This window comes from Labeo rohita, chromosome 17 (genome assembly GCF_022985175.1).
Source record: "Labeo rohita strain BAU-BD-2019 chromosome 17, IGBB_LRoh.1.0, whole genome shotgun sequence".
NCBI classification, from domain to species: Eukaryota; Metazoa; Chordata; class Actinopteri; order Cypriniformes; family Cyprinidae; genus Labeo; species Labeo rohita.
The window spans coordinates 17498018-17521083 of record NC_066885.1 but is presented as its reverse complement, the minus strand read 5'-3'; the positions used below and the strand labels follow the sequence as shown (position 1 = coordinate 17521083).

At 35.9% G+C, this 23066-nt stretch overlaps 1 protein-coding gene across 7 annotated transcripts in view; it reads right to left on the bottom strand.

Moving 5' to 3' along the window:
- Positions 1-23066, bottom strand: part of rps6ka1 (ribosomal protein S6 kinase a, polypeptide 1) — a 74144-nt gene that overhangs the window by 14836 nt on the left and 36242 nt on the right. The window contains exons 1-3 of one of the 7 annotated variants that reach the window (XM_051133161.1): positions 7653-7830; positions 5142-5198; positions 1111-1227 (exon numbers count right to left, since the gene is read on the bottom strand). In XM_051133161.1, coding sequence (XP_050989118.1) covers positions 1111-1227; positions 5142-5198; positions 7653-7694 — 216 coding nt within the window. In that variant the 5' untranslated portion in view covers positions 7695-7830. Of the gene's footprint in view, positions 1-1110; positions 1228-4005; positions 4381-5141; positions 5199-7648; positions 7831-23066 lie in introns of those variants that run through there. The other 6 variants (XM_051133162.1, XM_051133159.1, XM_051133163.1 and 3 more) reach the window with 6 other exon arrangements.

The window sequence follows — 23066 nt, the reverse complement described above, 5'->3', positions numbered from 1 at the left end:
GTTTTCAACATTATATTATTTCCTTCAGAAATCATTCTAATATGCGTGAAATAGAAATCTTGTGTAAAGTCATCCATGCTGAATAAAAGTATTAATTTCTTTTTTAACCCGACATCTTCAAACAGTAGTGCATATAAATCAATTAAAATGAAATTTCAACAAAAATTATCATAAGCATTTGATTGGTTTGATTGGAAATATTGATAAATAAAAAAAACCATGGTCAACATGGTCTCTAAACATCATTACAGAAATAAAGTAGTCTTTACAGTTCTAGCAGCATCTTATATGTATGAAAGCCCATTTCCACCAGTGAATAAAAAAAAAGGTAACTGCAACTTTTTTATCTCACAGTTCTAACTTTTTTCTCGCAGTTGCAAGTTTACATCTCGCAGTTCTGACTTTTTTCTAAGAATTGCGAGATACAAACCGGCATTTCTGACTTTTTCCTCAGAATTGCACAATATAAACTCATATACACTCATATAAACTTGCAACTGTGAAATATGAACTCGCAATTAAAAAAAAAAAAAACTAATTCTGAGAAATAAAGTCACAATTTTGAGAAGCAGAGTCAGAATTGTGAGATATAAAAACAATTTCGGAGAATTGGACGATAAAAACGTACAATTGCGAGAAATTAAGGTGAATTGTGAGATCTGGACTTTTTTTCTCACAATTGCGAGTTTGTATCTTGCAATTCTGACTTTTTTTCCCCTCACAATTGCAAGTTTATTTCTCGCAATTTCACAAAAAAAAGACTGATATGTTCTCAGAATTGCGAGTTTATATCACAATTCTGACTTAACTTGCAATATAAACTCGTAGATACAAATCATAACTGTGAAAAAAAAAAAAGTTGTGACTTTGTCGCGAAATTCGGACTTTATAACTCTTAACACTGAGCGTAACACGCAATAAAAAAAAAGTCAGAACTGCAAGATAAAAATTCCAAATGACCTTTTTTTATTTTTTTTCTTCACTGGCTTCTATGTATGTAAGCTAAATAACAGGAACACACATCAAATTCAGCAAACATGAGACATCTGTGACTTGTGCAGTACAGAAGCATCTTCTTCTCAAAGTTTGTTTATATGAGAGTCTCTTTACCTTTCCAAAGGATCCCTGCCCCAGCACTTTGAGCAGCTCGAACTGTGAGGGGTCTGCCTTCTCCGCCCCCTCCTTAACAACATGGGTGATGTTGATCTCCTTGATGTCACCATCTTCCTACAACACAAGAGACAGAGGTGGATATCAACCACTGCTTCTGTCAGGATAGATGACATAAAACAGAGTACACAGCCGATTGGTCAGGCAGACGAGCTTGATTATTAAAGTTCAAAGCTGGCTTAAATGAACATAATCTCCCATTCCAGAAAGCAAAGAACGATAAGCCATTTTCTTTAATCATTTCGCAGTAACTGCTTGAGCATATTATCATGTATATCGTATGTCACTGCCAAGTGCTTGCTATTTCAAGATTGATCAAGATTGATCAATACAGCCGTCAGTGACATATACTGTGTCTCCTGTGACCTAGACAACATTATGAGATCTGAATTAGGCTCAGAGGGGGCTTTCCAAGCACCACCTGTAGAAGATAACGTTTATTAAAAAGCATATACATAATGATTACATCAGGGATTTTTTCAGTGGATCGTTGCACCTATTTTGAATTCAACCTGCAACTTCTGTGTTATCATACAAGACCATTAAGATACCTCAACCACTTGTTATTCAATAGTTATTTTGCGAGTTTCAGCAACAGGGGCACAGTTGAGATAAGTGAGGAGAAGCTCATGCCATTTAAAGCCACATAAAAAAAAAAACTTTAAACCTATCAGATCAGAAAATGTGATGACTACCAGTTTATCCTTCATTAAAGCTGACAGAAAGCATGCAGGCTCTGCTAAAAGTAAAATGCTGTGTGTCTGTGTCACATTTCCCCTGTGACTACAGAGAAAGAGAGAGGGGTAAACATGTTTGGGAGGAAATGGTTAATGGCTGAATTAAAATTAAACCCTGAGTTCTGAGAACAAGGTACAATAAAAGCACACAAACTCTGCTTGCTAAAACACACTAACCTATCAAACCCACTTAGACTAATGTCAGAAAAACATCTGCTTGGACACAACCCACAATGCTGACTAACAGACCAACAAAATCATCAGTGGAATGGAAATATTAAAGTCAATAAATAAATCATTTAATGGGATAGCTCAATCCAAAATTACAATTCCGTCATCATTTACTCATCCTGATAAAATGATCACCTATTACTCATCTGAACCTTTATGGTTGTATTCTGTGGAACACAAAAGATATCGAGAAATATCTCAGTGGTTTTTTTTACTTCATACAATGGAAGTTAATGGTCACCAGAAGAAGTTTGAATGATATGTGGGTAAGGAAACGATAACCGAACTGTCATTTTGGTTGACCTGTCACCTTGTGGCGAATGAATATGTGTGATATGATCTGGGAAAACCCGTTAGATGTGCTGCACTCACTTTTCTAAATGTAAACTGCAAGGTAGGCTGCATTATTCATGCTATTTAAACATTTAAGGGGCAATCAAAAGTTCGGAGACTATGCCCATGATAAAAACGGAAAACAGATGTTAGTCTGTTTATGTAATGATGCAGTATAGACTTGAAAGACAGCTCTCGTTAAACCCATTTTTCTCAAAATTCCATTCCTGAAAATCACAGCTATCGGCCAACTTAAGATAGCTGTAACTTTGGTTACGTTCAAGCTATTACAAAATAAAAACAGTTTTGGAAAGGGCTTGAACCCAGCTTTCATATGGTAAAATTTCCCCCTGTGTTGGGTTTTCCTAGATCGCATCGCATATATATTCCTTTCCCTGAAGGTTTAATGATTAATATATATATATCAGGGGCATTTCCGCAGAGGAGGCAAGGGGTTAGGTTAAATCAGAGTACAAAAAAAAACAAAAATACAAATATTACAAAACATGGCATGAAAAAGCAAAACTGTCCAACAGAGACCCCAGCAGGTTAAGTTACAGCAGGAGTCTGCTGTAGAGAGAAGTCTCTCGTCTCCCCTGAGCCCACTGAGTTTTAACAGACCACCTAAAGCATGCGTGGGTTTGGTGGGGGGTAACTGAGAATGAATGGGGGAAAGTTACGTTACAGGATGGCAATGCCTTAATCACGATATGACTGGATATGACTGAATATGATTAGCTATGATGATTGGTTTATGCAATAAATCCAGCCTCTTGTAAACACAAATCAGTCTGAATGAACAATATGATGGCATTAATGGGAAGACTAATAAATAAAAAAGGAAGTAAACAACTCACACACTTATATATCTGAAAACAACTGGGGGAAAAACACAAATCTACAGCATGTAACAAATGCTAGTCCAGGTGGATGTTAGGAATTCAGTTTCTGTTCACCAACTTTTCTGCACATTAATCAATTAGGCCCTGAGCTCAGACTAATTAATTGATTTCTTTGTGGTTAAAAAATTTACGAATTAATCACACACATTATTTTTCTCATTACTTGGTAATATCAAAGTTATTTCCTTCAAAATCCTCTCAGGTTTATCAAAGTCTGAAATTGTTGCAGTTTTAATGGCGAACACAAGTCAGCTGAAGTTCAAAAAAGGAGGAATTCTGCATTTGACAGGTTTTAGGGTGTTGCTAACACTTAAAAAGAGAAACAAACAGTGCTACAGAGCACATTTCATAGCTTTTCTCCCGCAGATATACCACATGAAAGACACATTTGATGTCTTGTCTTGAGAAGCACGACCAAATTCAAGTCACAAACATCTGACAAAATCAAACCAGAAGTGTCTGACTTGTACAGTGACATTCAAAGCAATTAATTAAAGAAAAGTTTGTTTACACATACGTACAACCAGTGTAGCCCTTCTGAACAAAACAAACATAACATTTTGTCTCAAAATACAACAACCCTAGCAACAAACAGCAACTCCTCTACTGTATGTGTGTTGGTGTCTACTGACCGTCCACGATGTATGTTCATCAGTTAAAGCTGCACTAGAGTGAGCCGAGTTTGTGGTGCTGTTCGTCTCCTCTCTGGATTGAGTGGCATTTGCTATAGTCTTACTGTGCTGCTTCTTGAACAGGTAGAGAGTCAATAACTGACTGACTTTAAACTTCCTCTTCTCTTTCTCCATCTCTTCATCCCTCCTCTAGCCAGGGCATTCCACTGTTACCCCCATCCGCCTGCAGTCGGGGCAGCCATGGACAACAAAACTCATCCCAGAGAGGGAGTGAGCTGAAGTCTGGCAGTGTGTGTTTTTTAGAGTATGGGAGTCAGGGTGTGTGCTCTGCCCTGCTCAACAACTACACTGAGACACGCAGGAAGAGGAAGGAAGAGACTCAGACCTGAAAACAGAACTGGTGAAAGAGAAAAAAAACACAGCGAGAGAGAACGAGAGAGCGTGAGAGCAAGAGAGCGAGAGAGATAGGAAGGGAGGATGTGACATAGTAATGTGTGACAAATGGGCAAATAATTTGTATAAAATAAGTAGGTGTTTTTAATTAACATTACTTACACATTCATTTTAATATCATGGGTGTTTTCTAAAGAAAACTGTTAAAGAATATGAAATATTTAATATTATTTGTATCAGTTTATATATATTTTTTGTTATATTAAAAACAATATTAAAAACTTTTATTTTATTTATAACTTTTTTTTTTTTTTTTTTTTTTTTTTTTTAGAAAAAAAGAACTACACAGATCCAAAAAAAGAAACAGACCAAGAAAAATAAATTGCTTCCTAAGATGTAGCTGAATGTCCGTTTCCGTCGGGTGGACACTTAAATGCTCATCCTGTCCCATAATGCCTTACTGATTTCCCCTCTTGTGTTCTCCTCCCTCTCTGTCAACAAAACTAAAAATATTGTGGTGCTTTAAAACACACAGTTTCTTCCTCTGACCAGCCCAGTCTGATACAACAAGAGGAAGTCCTAATCAAAGAAACAAACACTCAGGACAGCCATTAAAGGTCATTTTTTGGCATTTCCCAGCACTCCTCTTCCTCTACTGTAAAACCTGAGAACCCAAGCTGACAGACAGTATGACAGAGCTCAAAGAAGAAAGCAGGTGGCAGCAGAAAGCTCAGAGATCTTACCTTTGAATTGATATCAGCAAACTCTTTCTCTACCCAGGTGATCTGTGACTTGTACTGCTGATGTAGGGTTGGGGAGGAAGAAGCGAACAAAAAGAAAATCAAACGAAGAACAAAATGACTGTTTTCTTTACACTTCCACTACTGCACTGATGAAGCACCTAAGAATTCAAGAATCTCCTCTCTCTACCAAAATTTGGAAAGTTAAAGAGAGCTCACCCAAAAATCATCATCCTTCACCTCCTTTTCACCTTTGTTCATCTTTGGAACACAAGTTAAGATATTTTTGATGAAATCCGAGAGCTTTCTGACCTTGCACAGACAACAACAACTGACGTTCAAGGCCTAGGAATGTAGTAAGGATGTCAATAAAATAGTCCATGTGACATCAGTGGTTCAACCGTAATGTTGTGAAGCTACAAGAATATTTTTTGTGCGCAAAGTAGGGCTGGGCAAATTTTATTGATTAATTCGAATTGAATGTTTTGCCACATCTTTATTTTTTAGAAGTCGAGGAATTTCGAGAATTTGACACTTTGACAATATGTCAACAATAACATTGAAAAGAAAAGAACGACCCAACCACATGTCGCAAGTCGGCGTACATGATTAACCACTCACGTGTGATGTGCTCATATCGCTAGGCTGCATTCACACAGAATGCGCTTTTGTGTTGACAAAGATGCAACTCGGCCAGTGGAATAAGAAAAACATGCAAGAAGATGGGAGCGAAATTCTTTTAGCTTGAGCGCCGTGACGTTTCATGCATGAGACACTGCAAGAGACACGAGTGCAACAGTCAAACATGTCAATGTATTAAAAAAACAATGGAAAAGCAGTGCTATCTAATAAAAACCCTGTGAAGAACTACTACTGTATGTCTGATATTTCATGTTTAAATCACGATGAGAGCCTGAAAGCTGCTGTTCATTGTTTTTATGAAACATTTATAGTTAATAATAGTCTACTGGGGTTATATATTTTTAAAGCACTTTCCTCATATTATTTCTGAACATATGATGTATGCATGAGACAAGTTTGCACAAGATGTAGTTGTAGTTCATGCATCTTTTCTAACAAGTGATTTGTTTAACATTTAACATCATGTTGACAACCTAATGCGTGGTGCACTTGGAATAGAATTTTCTTTATTAACTGCAGGGTTAAAAAAAAAAAAAAGTTACTAGAATTATGTTGTAGTTACATTTTCAAGTTAACTAGTTTAAAAAAAAAAAGATTTAAATTTTTGTCAGTTTTGTCATTTACAACCACATTTGGGATCCGCATTTAAACTGCATTTTGGAAGTTCAACCTCAGGGCACCATATCAGTCCATTATATGGAGAAAAATGAACGCAATTTCATTATGACTTAAGAAAGAAAGCCATGAACATCTTGGATGACAAGGGGGTGAGTACATTATCTGTAAATTGTTGTTCTTGAAGTGGACTTCTCCTTTAATTTGTGTTCCTAAGATGAACAAAGGTCTTACAGGTTTGGAACAACATGAGGATGAGAAATTAATGACAGAATTTTTGGATGAACTCACGAACCAGATCACTCAGATTATAAAACCAGTAAAATTAATTTACAATTAAACTACACATCCAGATTAAATATCGGTCCACTGCTTTAGAAGACTTTCAGAAGACTTAGTTTCACAATAAAACAGTGACTGTCTTGATGGTAAATAAACGATTAACGTTTTAATTTTTTCACGTGAACTATCCCTTTAATTGTTGTAAAGAACTTAATATGGTCGCGCAGTGTTGAAACAAAAACACTGTATCAATCGAAACTTCCTGTTTAAGATGAGGTTAAGAGAAACTTCTCTAATATTCCTTCTGCAGTCACTCTTGCATTCATCAGTGACCTTTAACACTCAACAGTGTAATAGATATGGACTCTATATAAAACATCTTATTTTATCTGTCACTTCACTTTTACCCTGCTTTAGAGTGACCAGTACAACAACACAAACACCAAGAGGGAAAACATATACACAAATAGCACTTCCGCTGTCATTATTTTGTAACAGCAATGAGCACAAACATCTCTGTAAGCTCTCCTTTACATACAGTTGAACTAAAATGATTCATGTCTTTGACAGAATTTATATTAATAATTATTATTATAAAAACGACAAGAGAACACAGGATTTAACACCAATTTTTTTGCAGTGCTGAACAACCCACAAAGCTACAGGCTGCAGCTTTCTGCATCGTAAACCAGACGTTTCCTGTTTCTGAAATGTTCAAACCAGTTCGGTCACACAGAACAGTCAAAGCGAAACAGCTTACAAATGAGGGACGTGCCCACAAATTACTTGTTAAAAAACTTCTGTATTATTTCTAATAAGAAAAACATCAAGCGCACAACAACAGAAGTCAAAACAGTATAACGCCTCATCTACACCTCTTGTTCCTAACCACATCTACCTCTCATCTCTTATCCTAAACAAAACCCTCTACCCCACTTCTTTCGATTCCCTCTAGTAAGCGAAAAATACACTTGCCTGTTGCATGCGTGGCTTGGTACGGAAGATGTGCCTCCACATCTCCACCTTGACCCATGTCACAAAGGACAGAGGCTTTAGCGAGGACTGTCTGTCACAGGGTTCTCTGTCTCACTCTCTCTCACACACAGACCTCTTGAGTCATTAGAAATGGGGAAATGTTGAAAAATGCAAGGGGCCGACGGGTGATGTGCATTTATACAAGGGGACAGGGTAGGAAATGGCGAAACTGAAGAAAAACCACATGTTAACCTGAGTCACTCAATTCCTTTCTTGGTATTGACAGATACGTTTCCACACTTCGGTGGCTGCGGAAGAACAAGCTCAAGCATATAAGGGTCATTTAGCGTGCGGACATGTGCCAACCAATTTTTGCCATGACCACATCTCCAAATGTCGAGGGGTGTTAATTTCGTTTCATTTAGCGTTAAAAGAAGCTGTTTTTAATGTTTTATATATATTTTTTTGTTTTTAATATTTCGCATCTTGCGGAAAAAGTTCAGGTATGTTTTCATCATGAAATCAGGTAGTCATATTCCCAGCAAAAACTACACCATATTTAGTATTTATTAGCTTATCTATTTGGGTTCTTGTATTTGATTTAGTAAAGCATACTGCTGGCAACACTAAAGTCATGGGTTCGACTCCCTAGGAATGCACTGTAATTCATTATGCATAAAACATATCCCACATCAAGTATCCTGAATTAATTGTGGAAGATTTAGGAATTATATTAATCAAATAAAATCTGAATGGTCAGGAACATTCAGTAAGGAATGTTCAGTGAAATCATGCAGGTTAAATTTTTTTTTTATGCAATGGGTATCATAAATTAAAGGATTAAATCACTCAGTAAAGTAAGTAAAATTTCCTGATAATTTACTAACCTCCATGTCATCCAAAATGTTCATGTCTGTCTTTGTTCAGTCGAGAAGAAACTAAGGCTTTGGAGGAAAACATTCCAGGATTTTTCTCCATATAGTGGACTTCAATGGTAGCCAAGGGTTAAAGGTCGAAATTGCAGTTTCAATGCAGCTTCAAAAGGCTCCATGATATCCACGATACCAGCCGAGAAATAAGGGTTTTATCTAGCGAAACAATTTGTCATTTTCTAAAAAAAAAAAAAAAAAAAAAAACAAATCAAAATGTATATACTTTTTAAACACAAATACTCATCATGCACTAGATAAGTGATGCGCGTCTATGACTTCACGCATTACGTAATCATACTGGAAAGGTCACGCATGGTTCGAATTTTGTCTGTGTACTCCAGTTCAGGGTGGAAAAACTATCTGGTTTTCTCTGTCCAACTCCAAATCATCCGACATTATTGTTTTACCTTTTTTGTAAAGGGGATCGTCTGACTTAGTCTTTGCACATTCACTTTGTAAATACTGGGTTTGTACGTCCGACTACGTCAGGCGTGACTTTTCCAATGTGACAATGTAATGTGTGAAGTCAAGCTAGCGCAAGACAAGCATTTGTGCTTAAAAAGTGTATACTTTTTTTTTTTTAGAAAATGATCAATCGTTTCACTAGAAATGACTCTTACTCCTTGGCTGGGATCGTGTAGAGCCCTTTGAAGCTGCATTAAAACTGTAGTTTGGACCTTCAACCCATTGATCCCTATTGAGGTCCACTTTATGGAGAAAAGTCCTGGAATGTTTTCCTCAAAAACCTTAATTTCTTTTCAACTGAAGAAAGAAAGACATGAATGCTTCATGATTTCCCCAATCACCAGCCATGTAAAAAAACAGAACAACGCCCATGGTCAAGTAGTCCCCACAGCTTCAGCCCTACAACACACCCTGACACCTTCACTACTCAGCCTCCAAAAACATCTGAACACAAGTTGAAACAGTCACAGCCCTGCATGTGTTGCTAAGCAGCGAGCACTGCGGAGTTTCGCCGCGAGAGCTGCACGCGACGCGTCTCTTTGTGTGGCCACCTGTTGCACTGGATTTACAGAACTGCTCATTTTAAACAAAGACGCGCATGCAGCTGGTGTGTGAGCGGAAGAGATGTGTATCGGTCATGCCAATCAGCTGGCAAAGGGCTCGAAGAGGCTTACGAATTAATTGGCAAACATGAAGTGGGAGAAAACTGTTTGAGACTCTTTGATCAGTGAAAGGTGTTTATGAATATGTATGCCACCCTCATTAACTGAGCAAATAAACATGAGATTCTAATGAGGAGAGAATAGTCTGGTTGGGCTGGTGGTAAGTGGCTGAGCACTTCATAGTTTAAGAGTCCCTGAGAGGGACGCATTGTTTTGGAGTCTCTTAATTTGGAACCAGCGAATGGGTGCCGATGCAGCGCTGTAACTGGCCACTAGAGGGCATCGCAGGTTTGTGTAAATGGCTGTGCAAGTTAGGCATCATTAATATGTAAATGTCATAATGCTTTATATAAAACAGGGTGATGAAAAATCTTGCTGTGAAAAAAAAGGAAGGTTAAAGAAGCACTGCACATTCATTCAGAATTTGCACTGCGACATTCAACACCAGCACAATCCAAACATCCACATTTGCACAGCTACCTTTAGGTCAGTGGTTCTGAACATTTTGTATGTCTCACTCATTCAACGCAACTGATTCAGATCATCAGCTCGTTAGGAGAAAGAATCATGAACTGAACTGAGTGTGTCCGATTTATAAACATACAAAATGTGCAGAGCAGTGGGCCCTGAGGATTGGAGTTGAGAACCACTGTTTTAGGGGACCTGCCATAGACTTCTATTGCTTTTATACTGACATAAAAATATTTTCTATCCACTAAATCTAACCCTCACAGAAATCTTTCTGCATTTTTTATTTTCAGATAAACATCTGAATAGGGACTGCTGGCAAGTTCCCAAAAGGTCAAAAAGGTCAAAGGTCATAACCTCACCACACATACACTGTCCAAACACAAATAACATGAGTGTACTCACTTCAGAGAGCCTTAAAAGTAACATTGCCAAGTCTTTTTTTCTTTTTACTTAATTAGAGCAATTTCCTTCCTATCAGGGATACACCAGTTTGATTCAATATCATAGTTGTTATCAAGGGGAACAGTTATTATCTGATCTAAACCTCAGTTTTTAGCTAATTCAATTTGAGCAAACATCTGTAACCTGACGAGCAGCTCATTCAGTAAATCTTATTACAGTTAGAGACTCTATCGAACGCTAGACTTTCCCGCAGGGATCAGCTTGTACCTTCAGAGCTTCAGATATACAAGTGATGTTTTGCATATAAAATGTACACACACTTTCACATTTATCTTAAAGGGATAGTTCACCCAAAAGTGAAAATTCTGTCATTAATTACTCACCCTCACGTCGTTCCAAACCCGTAAGACCTTCGTTTATCTTTGGAAGACAAATTAAGATATTTTTGATGATATCTGAAAGCTTTTTGACACTGCATAGACAGCAATGCAACTGACATGTTCAAGGCCCAGAAAGGTAGCAAGGACTTCGATAAAATCAATAAAATAGTCACCATTACTGCAAAAAATGCTTTTCTTACTGATTTTTTTGTCTTGTTTCCAGCCAAAATATTTAAAAATTCTTAAATCAAGAAGGATTTTCTAGACAAGTAAAAATTATTGTCTTGTTCTCAGAAAAAAGAAGTCAAAATTAAGCGAGTTTTTGCTTATTTTGCTTACCCCATTGGTAGATTATTTAGTTTGTTTCAAGCAAAAACTCACTTAATTTTGACTTCTTTTTTTCTGAAAACAAGACAATTTTTGCTTGTCTAGAAAATCATTCTTGATTTAAGACTTTTTAGATAATTTGGCTGGAAGCAAGACAAAAAATCTAAGTAAGAAAAACATTTTTTTTGCAGTGTAATGCTATGAAGCTACAAGAATATTTATTGTGCACAAAGAAAAAAAAAAAGAAAAAAGAAATTTCTTCTCTTCCATGTCAGTCTCCGATATGCATTCACAAGAGTACCATGACATATGCGTGTGGTGCTGCTCACAGAATTGTAATTTTTAAGTGAACTGTCCCTTTAAGAATCATTAAAAATTACATTTTTTTTATTAAGATTTCATCTGTCCACCAAAAAACCTTCTTCTGCCTAAAGTGTAAAGTGCTGAGAATCAAACATACCTTACAGTTGCTCTAAACAAGATGGGGAGGTTCTTGTTAACATATTCATATTCTTGGTTTCTGTTATTTTGTGATTTCGGTTGCTTTCTTATACAAACAGCAGAGCCTGCGGTACAAGGCTGTTCTACCACATTATTAAACTACATTAATCACAGCAACTGCACTTCTAACCTCTGAGTTATGGCATTTATGAATACTCCCTTCTTCGATTTTGATTCTCTCTCTTGCTTTCTGTTTCTGCTGTGTTCATCATAAAATCTCACTGGTTCAAATTCCCACTGCATGTAACAGTACATTAAATATCTTCAGACTGGCTGTGATTATATGACGCTATACCTCATTTTCAGTGTGGACAGAAATTGCTTGTCGCACTGCGCCTGGTTAGGACAAAACGTGACAATTCACCAGCTGTACAGAGTAGAAAAAACTTTACACATTTCATCTGGGCCTGCAGAGGCCACAGACTAAATTTAATTCAGGACAACAAAACACAATATGAAACTCAATATAATAGTCATAAAAAAATAAAGTATGAAGGTAAAAAAAATACTGGTATGCATCTCAGTGAGGTTCATATTTCTTGATATGTTCTATGATTCTTGACATCTGTGTTATAAAAAAAAGAAAAAATTATAAATAAGGAAAAGGAAATTGAGTAGCAGCATCCATGCAAATCAGATAAATGTGAGAACTAGAAAGTGCAGATGAACCTAACCTTACTGCTTAAGTGAACAGCCTGTCTGACACAGAACATCGAAACATAATAAGCTGTTAAAATGCAAATAAATTCAGAGAGTTTGGAGTGAGTCACGTCAAGTCTGGAATGGTTAAATATATGCCATTTCTAACAGAAGACAGAGAAGAAAGGCTGATTACTCAATTAGGTACTCATTCTCCAAAGATTTATTTCGCTTTTCATGAACTGTATACCTAAAAAAGCCATGGAATATAATTCAAACACTCATCTAAATATTGGTGGGGAACAGCACCCTCAATGTCTATGGTGGTTACATCATGTATCATTCTGCTCTATATAAGTGCTCTGCAAATGAGTAGTTATTCAGAATGGGAAAAAAATCAGTCTGATTAACAGATTACAATGATATGCGAGCAAATCTATAATTGGGGCACATATTAGACACCCTCTGTTTAACCTCATTGATTTGGGCACCATTTTCTCATTTTAAATTCAAAGCCTTGATCAGCATCCCATTATATACTACAATTCTTCAGGTCAAAGGTAAAATCACAACCTCTGTGAGCGGAATATGGGAATGTGTCCATTAAGATGATGATATATAGTCGAGGTCAAAAGTTTACATCCCCCTTTCAGAATTAAAAATGGTAATTACTTTATCAAAGTAAGAATGATCATACAAAATGCATGCTATTTTCTATTTTGTACTGACCTGAATAAGATATTTCGCATAAAAGATATCCAAATATAGCCAAATTTATAAAAATGACACGGTTCAAAAGTTTACATCCCCTTGATTCTTAATACTGTGTTGTTACCTGAATGATCCACAGCTGTGTTTTTTGTTTTTTGTTTACTGATAGTTTGTCCTGAACAGTTAAACTGCCCACTGTTGTTCAGAAAAGTCCTCCAGGTCCCACAAATTCTTTGGTTTTCCAGCATTTTTGTGTATTTTAACCCTTTCCAACAATCGCTGTATGATTCTGAGATTAACTTTCTAACAATGAGGACAACTGAAGGACTCATATGAAGTATTACAGAAGGTTCAAACGCTCACTGATGCTTTAGAAGGAAAAACGATGCATTAAGAGCCAGGGGTGAAAACTTTTGAACAGAATGGAGATGTGTACATTTTTCTTATTTTGCCTAAATATCATATTTTTTATTTAGTAATGCCCTTCAGATGCTACAGAAGACAGTTGCATGTTTCCAAAAGACAAAATAAGTTAAATTTACCCTGATCTTCAAATTCAAAAAGTTTTCACCCCTCGGTTCTGCATTGTGTTTCCTTCTGAAGCATCCGTGAGCGTTTGAACCTTCTGTAATACTATAGTTGCATATGAGTCCCTCAGTTGTCCTCAGTGTGGGTTCAAATACACAAAAATGTTCAGGACAAACAAGTGACTCATGAACAACTGTCACTAAACAAAAAAAAACAAAAACAGTATTAAGAATCAAGGGGATATAAACTTTTGAACCAGGTCATTTTTATAAATTCGACTATTATTTTCTCTTGCGGACTATATATAAAAATCTTTTATATGAAATATCTTTTTCATGTCAGTACTAAATAATAACATGCATTTTGTATGATCCCTCTTATTTTGGTAAAATAATTAACATTCTAAAGATTCTGCAAGGTGCATGTAAACTTTTGATCTCAACTGTAATATAATATAATATAATATAATATAATACAATAATTACGCCTTTAGTTTAAATGTGAATCACTGAAAAAAATGGTAATTTTAATAGTAATAATAATAATAATAATAATAATAATAATATTAATATTAATGATTATGCTAAATAACACCCAATGTAATACGAGATAAAATACTGTTAATGCAAAAAAAAAAAAAAAAAAAAAAACGCTACTAAACCCTGCTTTTATCTGAGATTTAAATAACCAGATGTAGCAAATTAAGGTGACAAAAACCCTCTGGACTAATTTCATGTCGACACAGCTTTTCACAAGGGAAAAACGGACACAAAGAAAAGAGAAAAATATGGGAAAGCAGACATCTATTTTTGTTTCACATAAACTATTTCTTCAAGTCAAATTTTTTTTCCACATCGAGACACAATTCAATACATCAGAGAGGAGGTGCAGAGGATTTCAATCAGTGTTTAATTAGTAAACCAGTAATTGCATCACTTCTGGTAATGACAGAGAGCCCATCTGTAGAATCTAGTGTCTGAGATTTGTGAATGAGTTATACCGGTCAGGTGTGAATGGAAGATTAGTGTTGTGGGGGGTGTCAGAAAATAATGGGAGTCATCGTAGCGATGAGGACGAGCAGAGTAACCATGGAAACTGCTGTCAGGATGGAGACAGATTTGAAGGCAAGAGCCATGGGAGCATCAGAAGGCTCTATATAACCATATGCATGTATAGTAATTTACATGAATTATACATGCACAGATGCAGTATGCTTCAAACAGTTAACCTAACCTTAATGGACTAGGACAACATGGACCTAGTTAAACTTATTTTGTAAGAACACACAGAGCTGGTGTCCATTACACCTGTGCAAGATGAAAAACCAGATGACCTTAATACTTGCGTCACATGCTGACTCTGGACGGGAATATTCGAAGATGTGACGTTTGCTTGGGCGTATACGCAACCCCAGACAGAACCGATTAACACACACACACACACTCGCTCTGAGATTAATGTTGTCCCCCAGCACAAGAGCACAGCTCATTAATTCATAAAGCATGTTCTGTGGAGGCCTGTTCAACCCAGGACACCTTACACCACATGCACAGACCCTAAACAAACCATCACTCCCTTCCCAAGCTTTCCCATGGATACGAAAACTACCGCTTTATGTTTTTCTTAAGGGCACTAAATAACTGCCCGTCCCAGCTGGCTGGACAATTAAACAATAAAACAAGACAAAGGTTGTGAATCATTCCCTGTGCATGCCTTTGGGGGACGTTAGGGCGACTACGGCTCTCCTTTAACATAAAACCCAATCAGCAACTGTTCACTGCAGAAGAAAAAGCTGAAAATCACTGGTTGATACTGAAATTATAAGCTACTTTTAAGTTAATTAAAAATAAAATACTACAAAAATAAAATCAGTTTTAACTGTTACAAATAAATTTATGCATCTCAATATCATAATGCACAGTATAAAAAAAATGGATATTCAAGAATGGACCTTAAAGGGATAGTTCACCCAAAAATTAAAATCACCCCATGATTTACTCATCCTCAAGCCATCCTAGGTGTATATGATGACTTTCTTCTTTCAGACGAATACAGTCAGAGTTATATTAAAAAATGTCCTGGCTCTTTTAAGCTTTACAATGACAATGAATGGGTGTTGAAATTTTGAAGTTCAAGAAAGTACATGCATCCATCACAAAAAGTACACCACACAGCTCCAGGAGGTTAATAAAGGCCTCCAGTGTTTCCCCATTATATTAGGGGGGCGCCACGCCGCCCCCCTTGAAAGTCAAGTTAATTTTATTTTCAATATAGTGCCAGATTACAACAGAAGTCATTTAAGGTTACCTTTCCTATAGAACAGGTCTATACAGGTCTATATTTTATTAAACAAACTAAATAACTTCATGGTATTTTTCTTATTTACACAACGGCATGTCATTTCTGTCTCTACTTGCACACGTCTATAATTTCTCCTCCGCAAAAACACAGACGGGATCGCGAGTCCATTCGTAAAAATGGAATTTACTCTATAGCCCAGAATGCGAAGGAATTCATCGATTTTTGGATAAATAAATCAAAAGTTGGTCTGTCATTTAATTCGGATTGCGATAAACACTAGTGTCTATGAATACTGAAACACAAAAAGACGGTTTAAATATGAATCCTGCATGTTCTGCTTGGCTCTGTATGTATAAATGGCAAAGACGCAGTTTTGTTTACTACACTAATACTGAAGCACATGTGATGCTTGTGATGCTTGTGATGCAAGTGATTCTCGCCCACTGCGTCTCACTATATGACAACATGAACACATGAACTTAATCTTCCTGTTAGAGTTACTTCATGTGAAATTTTCCGTTTCATTTGAGAAAACTAGCATCATATCATACTGTATACAAATAGAAACTACATGGCAACCCGCCAAAATAAAACTACAGTTTAAAAAGTTACAGAAATATATAATTCTTGTATTACTTTTGTACATTAAAACAGTAAAATGCAGATCTTTATATATTCCTATTTCTGCCAAATTTAAATGAAACAATTAAATGATAAAAATAAATATAATACTACAAGATTAACCAATTAATCAAATTAACCACCCCACATTCACGAGAGAGTGGCCTTCCAGCAGATAACATAGGACGTAAGCGTAGCATAAGTTCCGATGAGAATATGCTAATCTCGTGAGAACCAAGTTTTTTTGTTTTTGTTTTTTTACCGCAACGGAAAACCACTCTCCTCTTGGCTTATATCGAAATCCTCCTAGGTAAATCCTCGTGAACGTGCGTACGATACTTAGTGGAAGCTAGAGGTAATGGTTTATCAACTTTAAAAGTATGGATATTTTGCGTACACAAATGCATCGATTCGCTTCAGAAGGCCTTTATTAAAGGAGAAGTCCATTTCCAAAACAAAGATTCACATATAAAGTACTCACCCTCTTGTCATCCAAGATGTTCATGTCTTTCTTTCTTCAGTCATAAAGAAATTATGTTTTTTTGAGGAAAACATTTCAGCATTTTTCTTCATATAATGGACTGGTGTGGTGCCCTGATTTTTAGACCCTAACTGTCATGAACCGGAAAAAAACAGAGTTCAGGCAGAGCAAGACAAGACTAGCGTTTGGCATTAAAAAGTATATAAATTGTATGATTTTTATTAAAATAACAGATTGTTTGAAGCCGAATTTAAACTGCATTTTGGAAGTTCAAAATCGGGGCACCATATCAGTCCATTATATGGGGAAAAATGCTGAAACGTTTTCCTCAAAAAATTATTTCTTTATGACTGAAGAAAGAAAGACATGAACATCATGGATGACAAGGAGGTGAGCAAATTATTTGTAAATTGTTGTTCTGGAAGTGGAGTTCTCCACCTTCTTCACTTTTTACACTGGATGGATGCACTTTATTGGACTTCAAAATCTCAACAGCCATTCACTGCCATTACAAAGCTTGGAAGAGCTAGGAAATTTTAATATTTTAATATAACTGCACTTGTATTTGTTTAAAAGAAAAAAGGCATATATACCTAGGATGGCTTGAGCGTTCATTTTTAGGTGAACTATTCCTTTAAAGGTAGTGGTTCTGAAGCATGGGACCAGAAATCAGGGCCTAAGGGGGTTTAAAATGATTTATAATAATAAATCAAAACAAGCTTTAAAATAAGCTTAAACCACTAAATATCAAGATTTTTCTTATTTCAATTCACCTCAACAGCTGTTTGTTTTTGTTGAAGAATCATGATTTCTACGGTGTTGGTAAACCTGGTAGCCTGGTTTTAAAAGTGTGATTTGGAAAAGTCATGTACAACTAATAAAATCGTACAATTTCATCAGCATTTTTATAATAAGTAAACATTCGTCCAGCTTTTCCAAGCTTTGAAGTGAAACATTTTTAAAAGTCATTATCCTTCATCCTCATCCAGTAAATCAAACAGAGTGGAAAAGTATTAATGGGTTAAATAAGTGGGATGGCTGAAAAACACTCTGGAATTTGAAATTTCTGGAATGAAACTGAATTTCTGTCAATTATTTTGATTGATATGGTTTATTTATTGTTATTTTCAAAGTTTCAATGTACTTGAATGTCAATGTACAAGTCAAAAAATGTTGACAAAAAAGTTTTTTGGTTCTGACAACCCTAAAATGTGGATACATTCTTGCTTAAAGGGTTAAATGTGGCTAAGAACTCTCAACATGCTTTGACTATGATTGGGAGTACAGGGCACACAGGGTGATCGGGCACAGGTGCGGGGGAGTTGCATTCAGACTCTGTAAAGACTTTTGGATCAATACCATCATTCTGCTAAAAGTCATTTATGTTTTGCGTGAAGTGGATGAGATTTACACGTGTGATAGCAGACAGACACATCAGTGTTGATTCGGTGACTCACTGCAATATTGACTTTAGCTGAATCAACACAGCTAGCACAGCAAGGCATTGCTAACCAAAGCACAACCTTACAATAACAACCAATAATTCAAACAATGTCTGGAGTGATTATGTTTTCAGCGGGTCGAACACACCTCGGCACAAACAGCGGCAATAAAGGGTAATGATTAATCCACTCAAAAACTTCGGCTTTGCCCAGGGTGTTCTGAGAGTAGAACAACTGAGAGAAGAGGAGATGAATCAGACTTTGTAAAGCAGGGGTGGTGTGTCCGCGGAGAGAGCAGTAGTTTAAGAGCTCAGGTGCAGATAAATCGCAATACGCTCACACCTGAAATGAGTATCTGAAGGTCAGCCAGGAGAAGCAGCATCCTGAGCAGTTAAACAATTGATGGATGTGAAATAGAGATGGGCATCTTCAAGCCTGGCTGACTTTTCTCATTTCTACAGGCCTGTTGATAAATGGAAGAGATGTGTGTAATTTAAAACACTGCCACAGTACAGTGTGTTCATCACTTCAACATGACAAGACTGAGTGAGAGGTAGTGCCTGAGAGGAAATCTCAAAGAAACAGTTCACCCCAAAATGTCTGTCATCATTTACTCACCCTCATGACGTTTTGTGTAGAAAATACAAAACTGGTTAAATATCGAAACTCCACATGGCATTTAAATAGTCTGGTTCGTATACTGTAAGCAAGTTTTGCAGCTCACTATCAGAAACCCTCCACCTCCTCCAGCTCCACCTGTATGGATCTGCTAGTGGGTAATTTCATGTACGTTATTTGTGCCGCAGCAGTAAGCTAGCCTGTGAATGTAATGGCTGTAGCAAGTCTCTCCAAGACCAAATATATTAACAATGCCATTTCCATCACATGCTAAACTATTCCAAGAGTTTTCATGATTGAATTTTAAGTTACCTTACTATATGGTGTGAAAAACTGTAAATGATTTAATATTGCATTATGTGGAATTTTATGAGTTTTTGGAAATCCTGCCATTGGGGGTTTGTGTTACATTCTCAATTAGTTGGTAAATGTTTATTGCATTATTTTGGTTTCATGTGTGTTACCCTGATGGTGATTTGTCTTCACGTATATGGCCCAATGCAACAACTATTTAGAAGTTTTGGTCATGGAGAACCACTGAAATGTAAGATTTTTTTTTTTTTTTTTTTTTTTTTTTTTTTTTTTTAAAGAAGTTTTTTTCTGCTTTCCAAGTCTGCATTTATTTGATCCAAAGTACAGTAAAAACAGTAACATTTTGAAATATTTCTTACTATTTTAAATAACTGTTTTCTATTTGAATAAATTTAAAAATGTAAAAAAAAATTCAAGTTTCTTTGATAAATAGAAAGTTCAGAAGAAAAGCATTTATATGAAATAAATAAAAAAAATATCTTTTGTAACATTATAAATGTCCTTGATCAAATTAAAGCATCCTTGCTAAATAAATGTATTAATTTGTATCATTTCTTTCCCACAAAAAAAAAAAAAAAAAAAAAAAAAAGAAAAAAATACTGACTCCAAGCTTTTAAATGGCATAGTGTATATTGTTACAAAAGCTTTTTATTTCAGATAAATGCTGATCTTTGGATCTTTCATCCTGAAGAAAAAATTACTCAGCTGTTTTAAATATTGATATTAATAATAATTTTTAAAGGTTTCTTAAACAGCAAATCAGCATATCAGAATGATTTCTGAAAGATCATGTGACACTGAACGCTGGAGTAATGATGTTAAAAATTTAGCTTCGATCACACGAATAAATTACATTTTAAAATATATTCAAATAGAAAGCAGTTATTTAAAATAAAAAAACAATTCCCAACATTACTGCTTTTGTTGTATTTTGTATCAAATAAATGCAAGCTTGGTAAATAGAAGAGAATTCTTTTAAAAAATCTTAAAGTTCAAAACCGTTTGACTGGTAGTGTACTACTCTGATTCATTAGTAGATTTTGATTGTACCATCAGTACTACTATGATGCTTGTCTGCACATTGAGTTTTGATGTTTAAATAATTTTGTATAATCAGGGGTGCACATAACTGCTGCGCAGGTGCCCAAATGTGACCAAAATAAAAAAAATGTGCTGTGTATATAAAAATTCATACCCGGTTATTTGTGTTGACACCTGTTACTGTTTTAGATCGACTAACTGTTATAAGATTTCCATTAAAAATAAAGCATAAATATAGGCTACATATTGCTTGTTTCAGAGTGAAACGCAAAACATTCACTCACGCACTACACTCAGCAGTGCTAAAACCGGCAGTGCAAATGCCAGCAACCCGCCAAAATAAAAGCTTGCTGATTTTAGGTTTGAAAAAGTCAAAAACACATATAAAACTAAAAAAAAGAAAACTAAATGAAAATGTAAATATTAGTACTGTCCATCAGTACTGTATTGTAAATAATTGTATTACTTAATACTCATTTTTATTTTAAAATACAATAGTATTATCACACTATTTATTATTTTGTTAATTATTTTATTTTTTAAATTAAATAAAGTTCAATAATACTATTATTATTTTATTTTTTATAATTGTGTTTTATACTATGTGGCAAAACTTATGTGCACCCCTGGGTATAATAACATTATGTGACTCAATTAATGAAATACATGGTTGAAAGGTGTAAAATAGCTAATTTAATGGGATAATTTTTATAAGAGATAAATCTAAAAAAATTATTTAACGCATTCATTTCTTCATAAAACAAGCTACATGCTGTTTTACTGGTTATGAACAAGATTACTCCTGATTGGTCAGTGACATGGCGCAACCTTGTAAGCAAAACATTTGATTATCTTGCTAGCATGCATGCATGGAAACACCAGGTTTTTCTGCACAAGCTTGGCAAACAGTACCGCCTCTCTCACACTGAAAATGAACTGGAAACTCGCAGAAACCACGAACAGTGTAAAACGGCCCTAACAAGTCTCACGAAACAGCATCCCTGAAATAAACATTTCCTCACAGTATCATGTTGAATGAACTGAACCTCTGCGAGGCCAAGACGCACAGCAGGAAACCTTGAGCCCCTGAGCAGAGATCTGTTTGCTGTTTTTGTCTGACAGTGACAGCAGGGTCACGAGGAGGTTCACGCTTCGGGCCAGACAGCTGTGGAAAAAAAAAAAAAAATCTAGCTTCAACACCTACAGACGTCTGACTCTATTTCTGCCTCCACACACCATCTGTCCTGCATGAATCTGCTCACATGAAGCTCTGCAGCCAAAAACAAATATAAACAATCCTTTAACATCTAACAGCAAAACCTAATGAACAAAACAAACCTCTTGCATTAAAAATGTGCTTGTATTGTTGGAACAGAATAGACGAAAACAAAACAATGACAGTTGCTAATCTTGTAATGATTAATATATAAAACAACACAAATTTATTAAACGTCACCTGTAGGGATTAAAGACAAATTGGAGGTTAAAGACTACATTACTTGCCCTCAGGTCATCTTACTTCCATTGAAGTGAAAAGGTTGTTTAGCTGAATGTACAGACTGCTTTTTCCCACACATTGGAACTCAATGGGAACTAAGGCTGCTGAGCAAATACCAGGTCCATAGTCAATTTTCTGAAGCTATATGATAATTTTATATGAGGAACAGGCTGAAATGTAAGATATTATTCTTACTAACATCTCCTTTTGTGTTTTACGAAAGCCTAAGAATAAAACAAACAACTTGAGGCGACTTGAAAAGCTGACAATTTGATTTTTGCTTGAAGCTGTGAAACTACTCCTCTAAGGGGAGTCACAGATCATGACCTGATGGATTCAATCACTGGCCTGCAAATTTGACCAGAACCATCAGCAGTTACGGCGGATCACACAGATTAAGTGGATAATCAACACAAAATCTATTTAAGGTCTGTTAGTCTAAAACCACTGCAGGCTGAGCCATCATTAGCTGATGGGGCTGCCTGTGTTTTTTTCTCTGCAGCAGTCTAGTCGGGGCCAAATTTATACCAGAAATCTCAGCATAAACATATTAATGTTTTATCAAGACGCAGCCACAGCCGTGACAGTGAGTCACGTAATAAACTAATAACACTAAATAACTCTAAAAGAGAATATTTAAATAGTGCAAGAAGCTGTGATAACTAGGCTACAGGAAAGAGCAAGAGAGGAAGTGATCAAGAAAAAGAGTGTTTCTTCTGCTTTTTAGATATCAATAGCTGGATGATTCTTTTTATTGTATTAAATCTACAGCACCTGTGTATAATCACCATGAGTGTTGAAGAATAGTATGTGCAAACAGGATGTGTACAAGCACACACACACTTTTAATCACTCCATCACACATGGAAGGGACTGAATTGCGTTATTTTAATCAATATGGAAAATAATATAGTATGAAATGCTTGTAAATTAATCATTGAACAGTAGGGGTTTCCTGTTGGTGATCTCATGAGTCATGAATGTGATGTAAAGCTTTTAAAGAATGAGTACATGAAGCATTATTAGCAGTGTCAGGTTTAGTTTACACTTATTTACTTAACAGCCTTTTTTATATTAAAGAT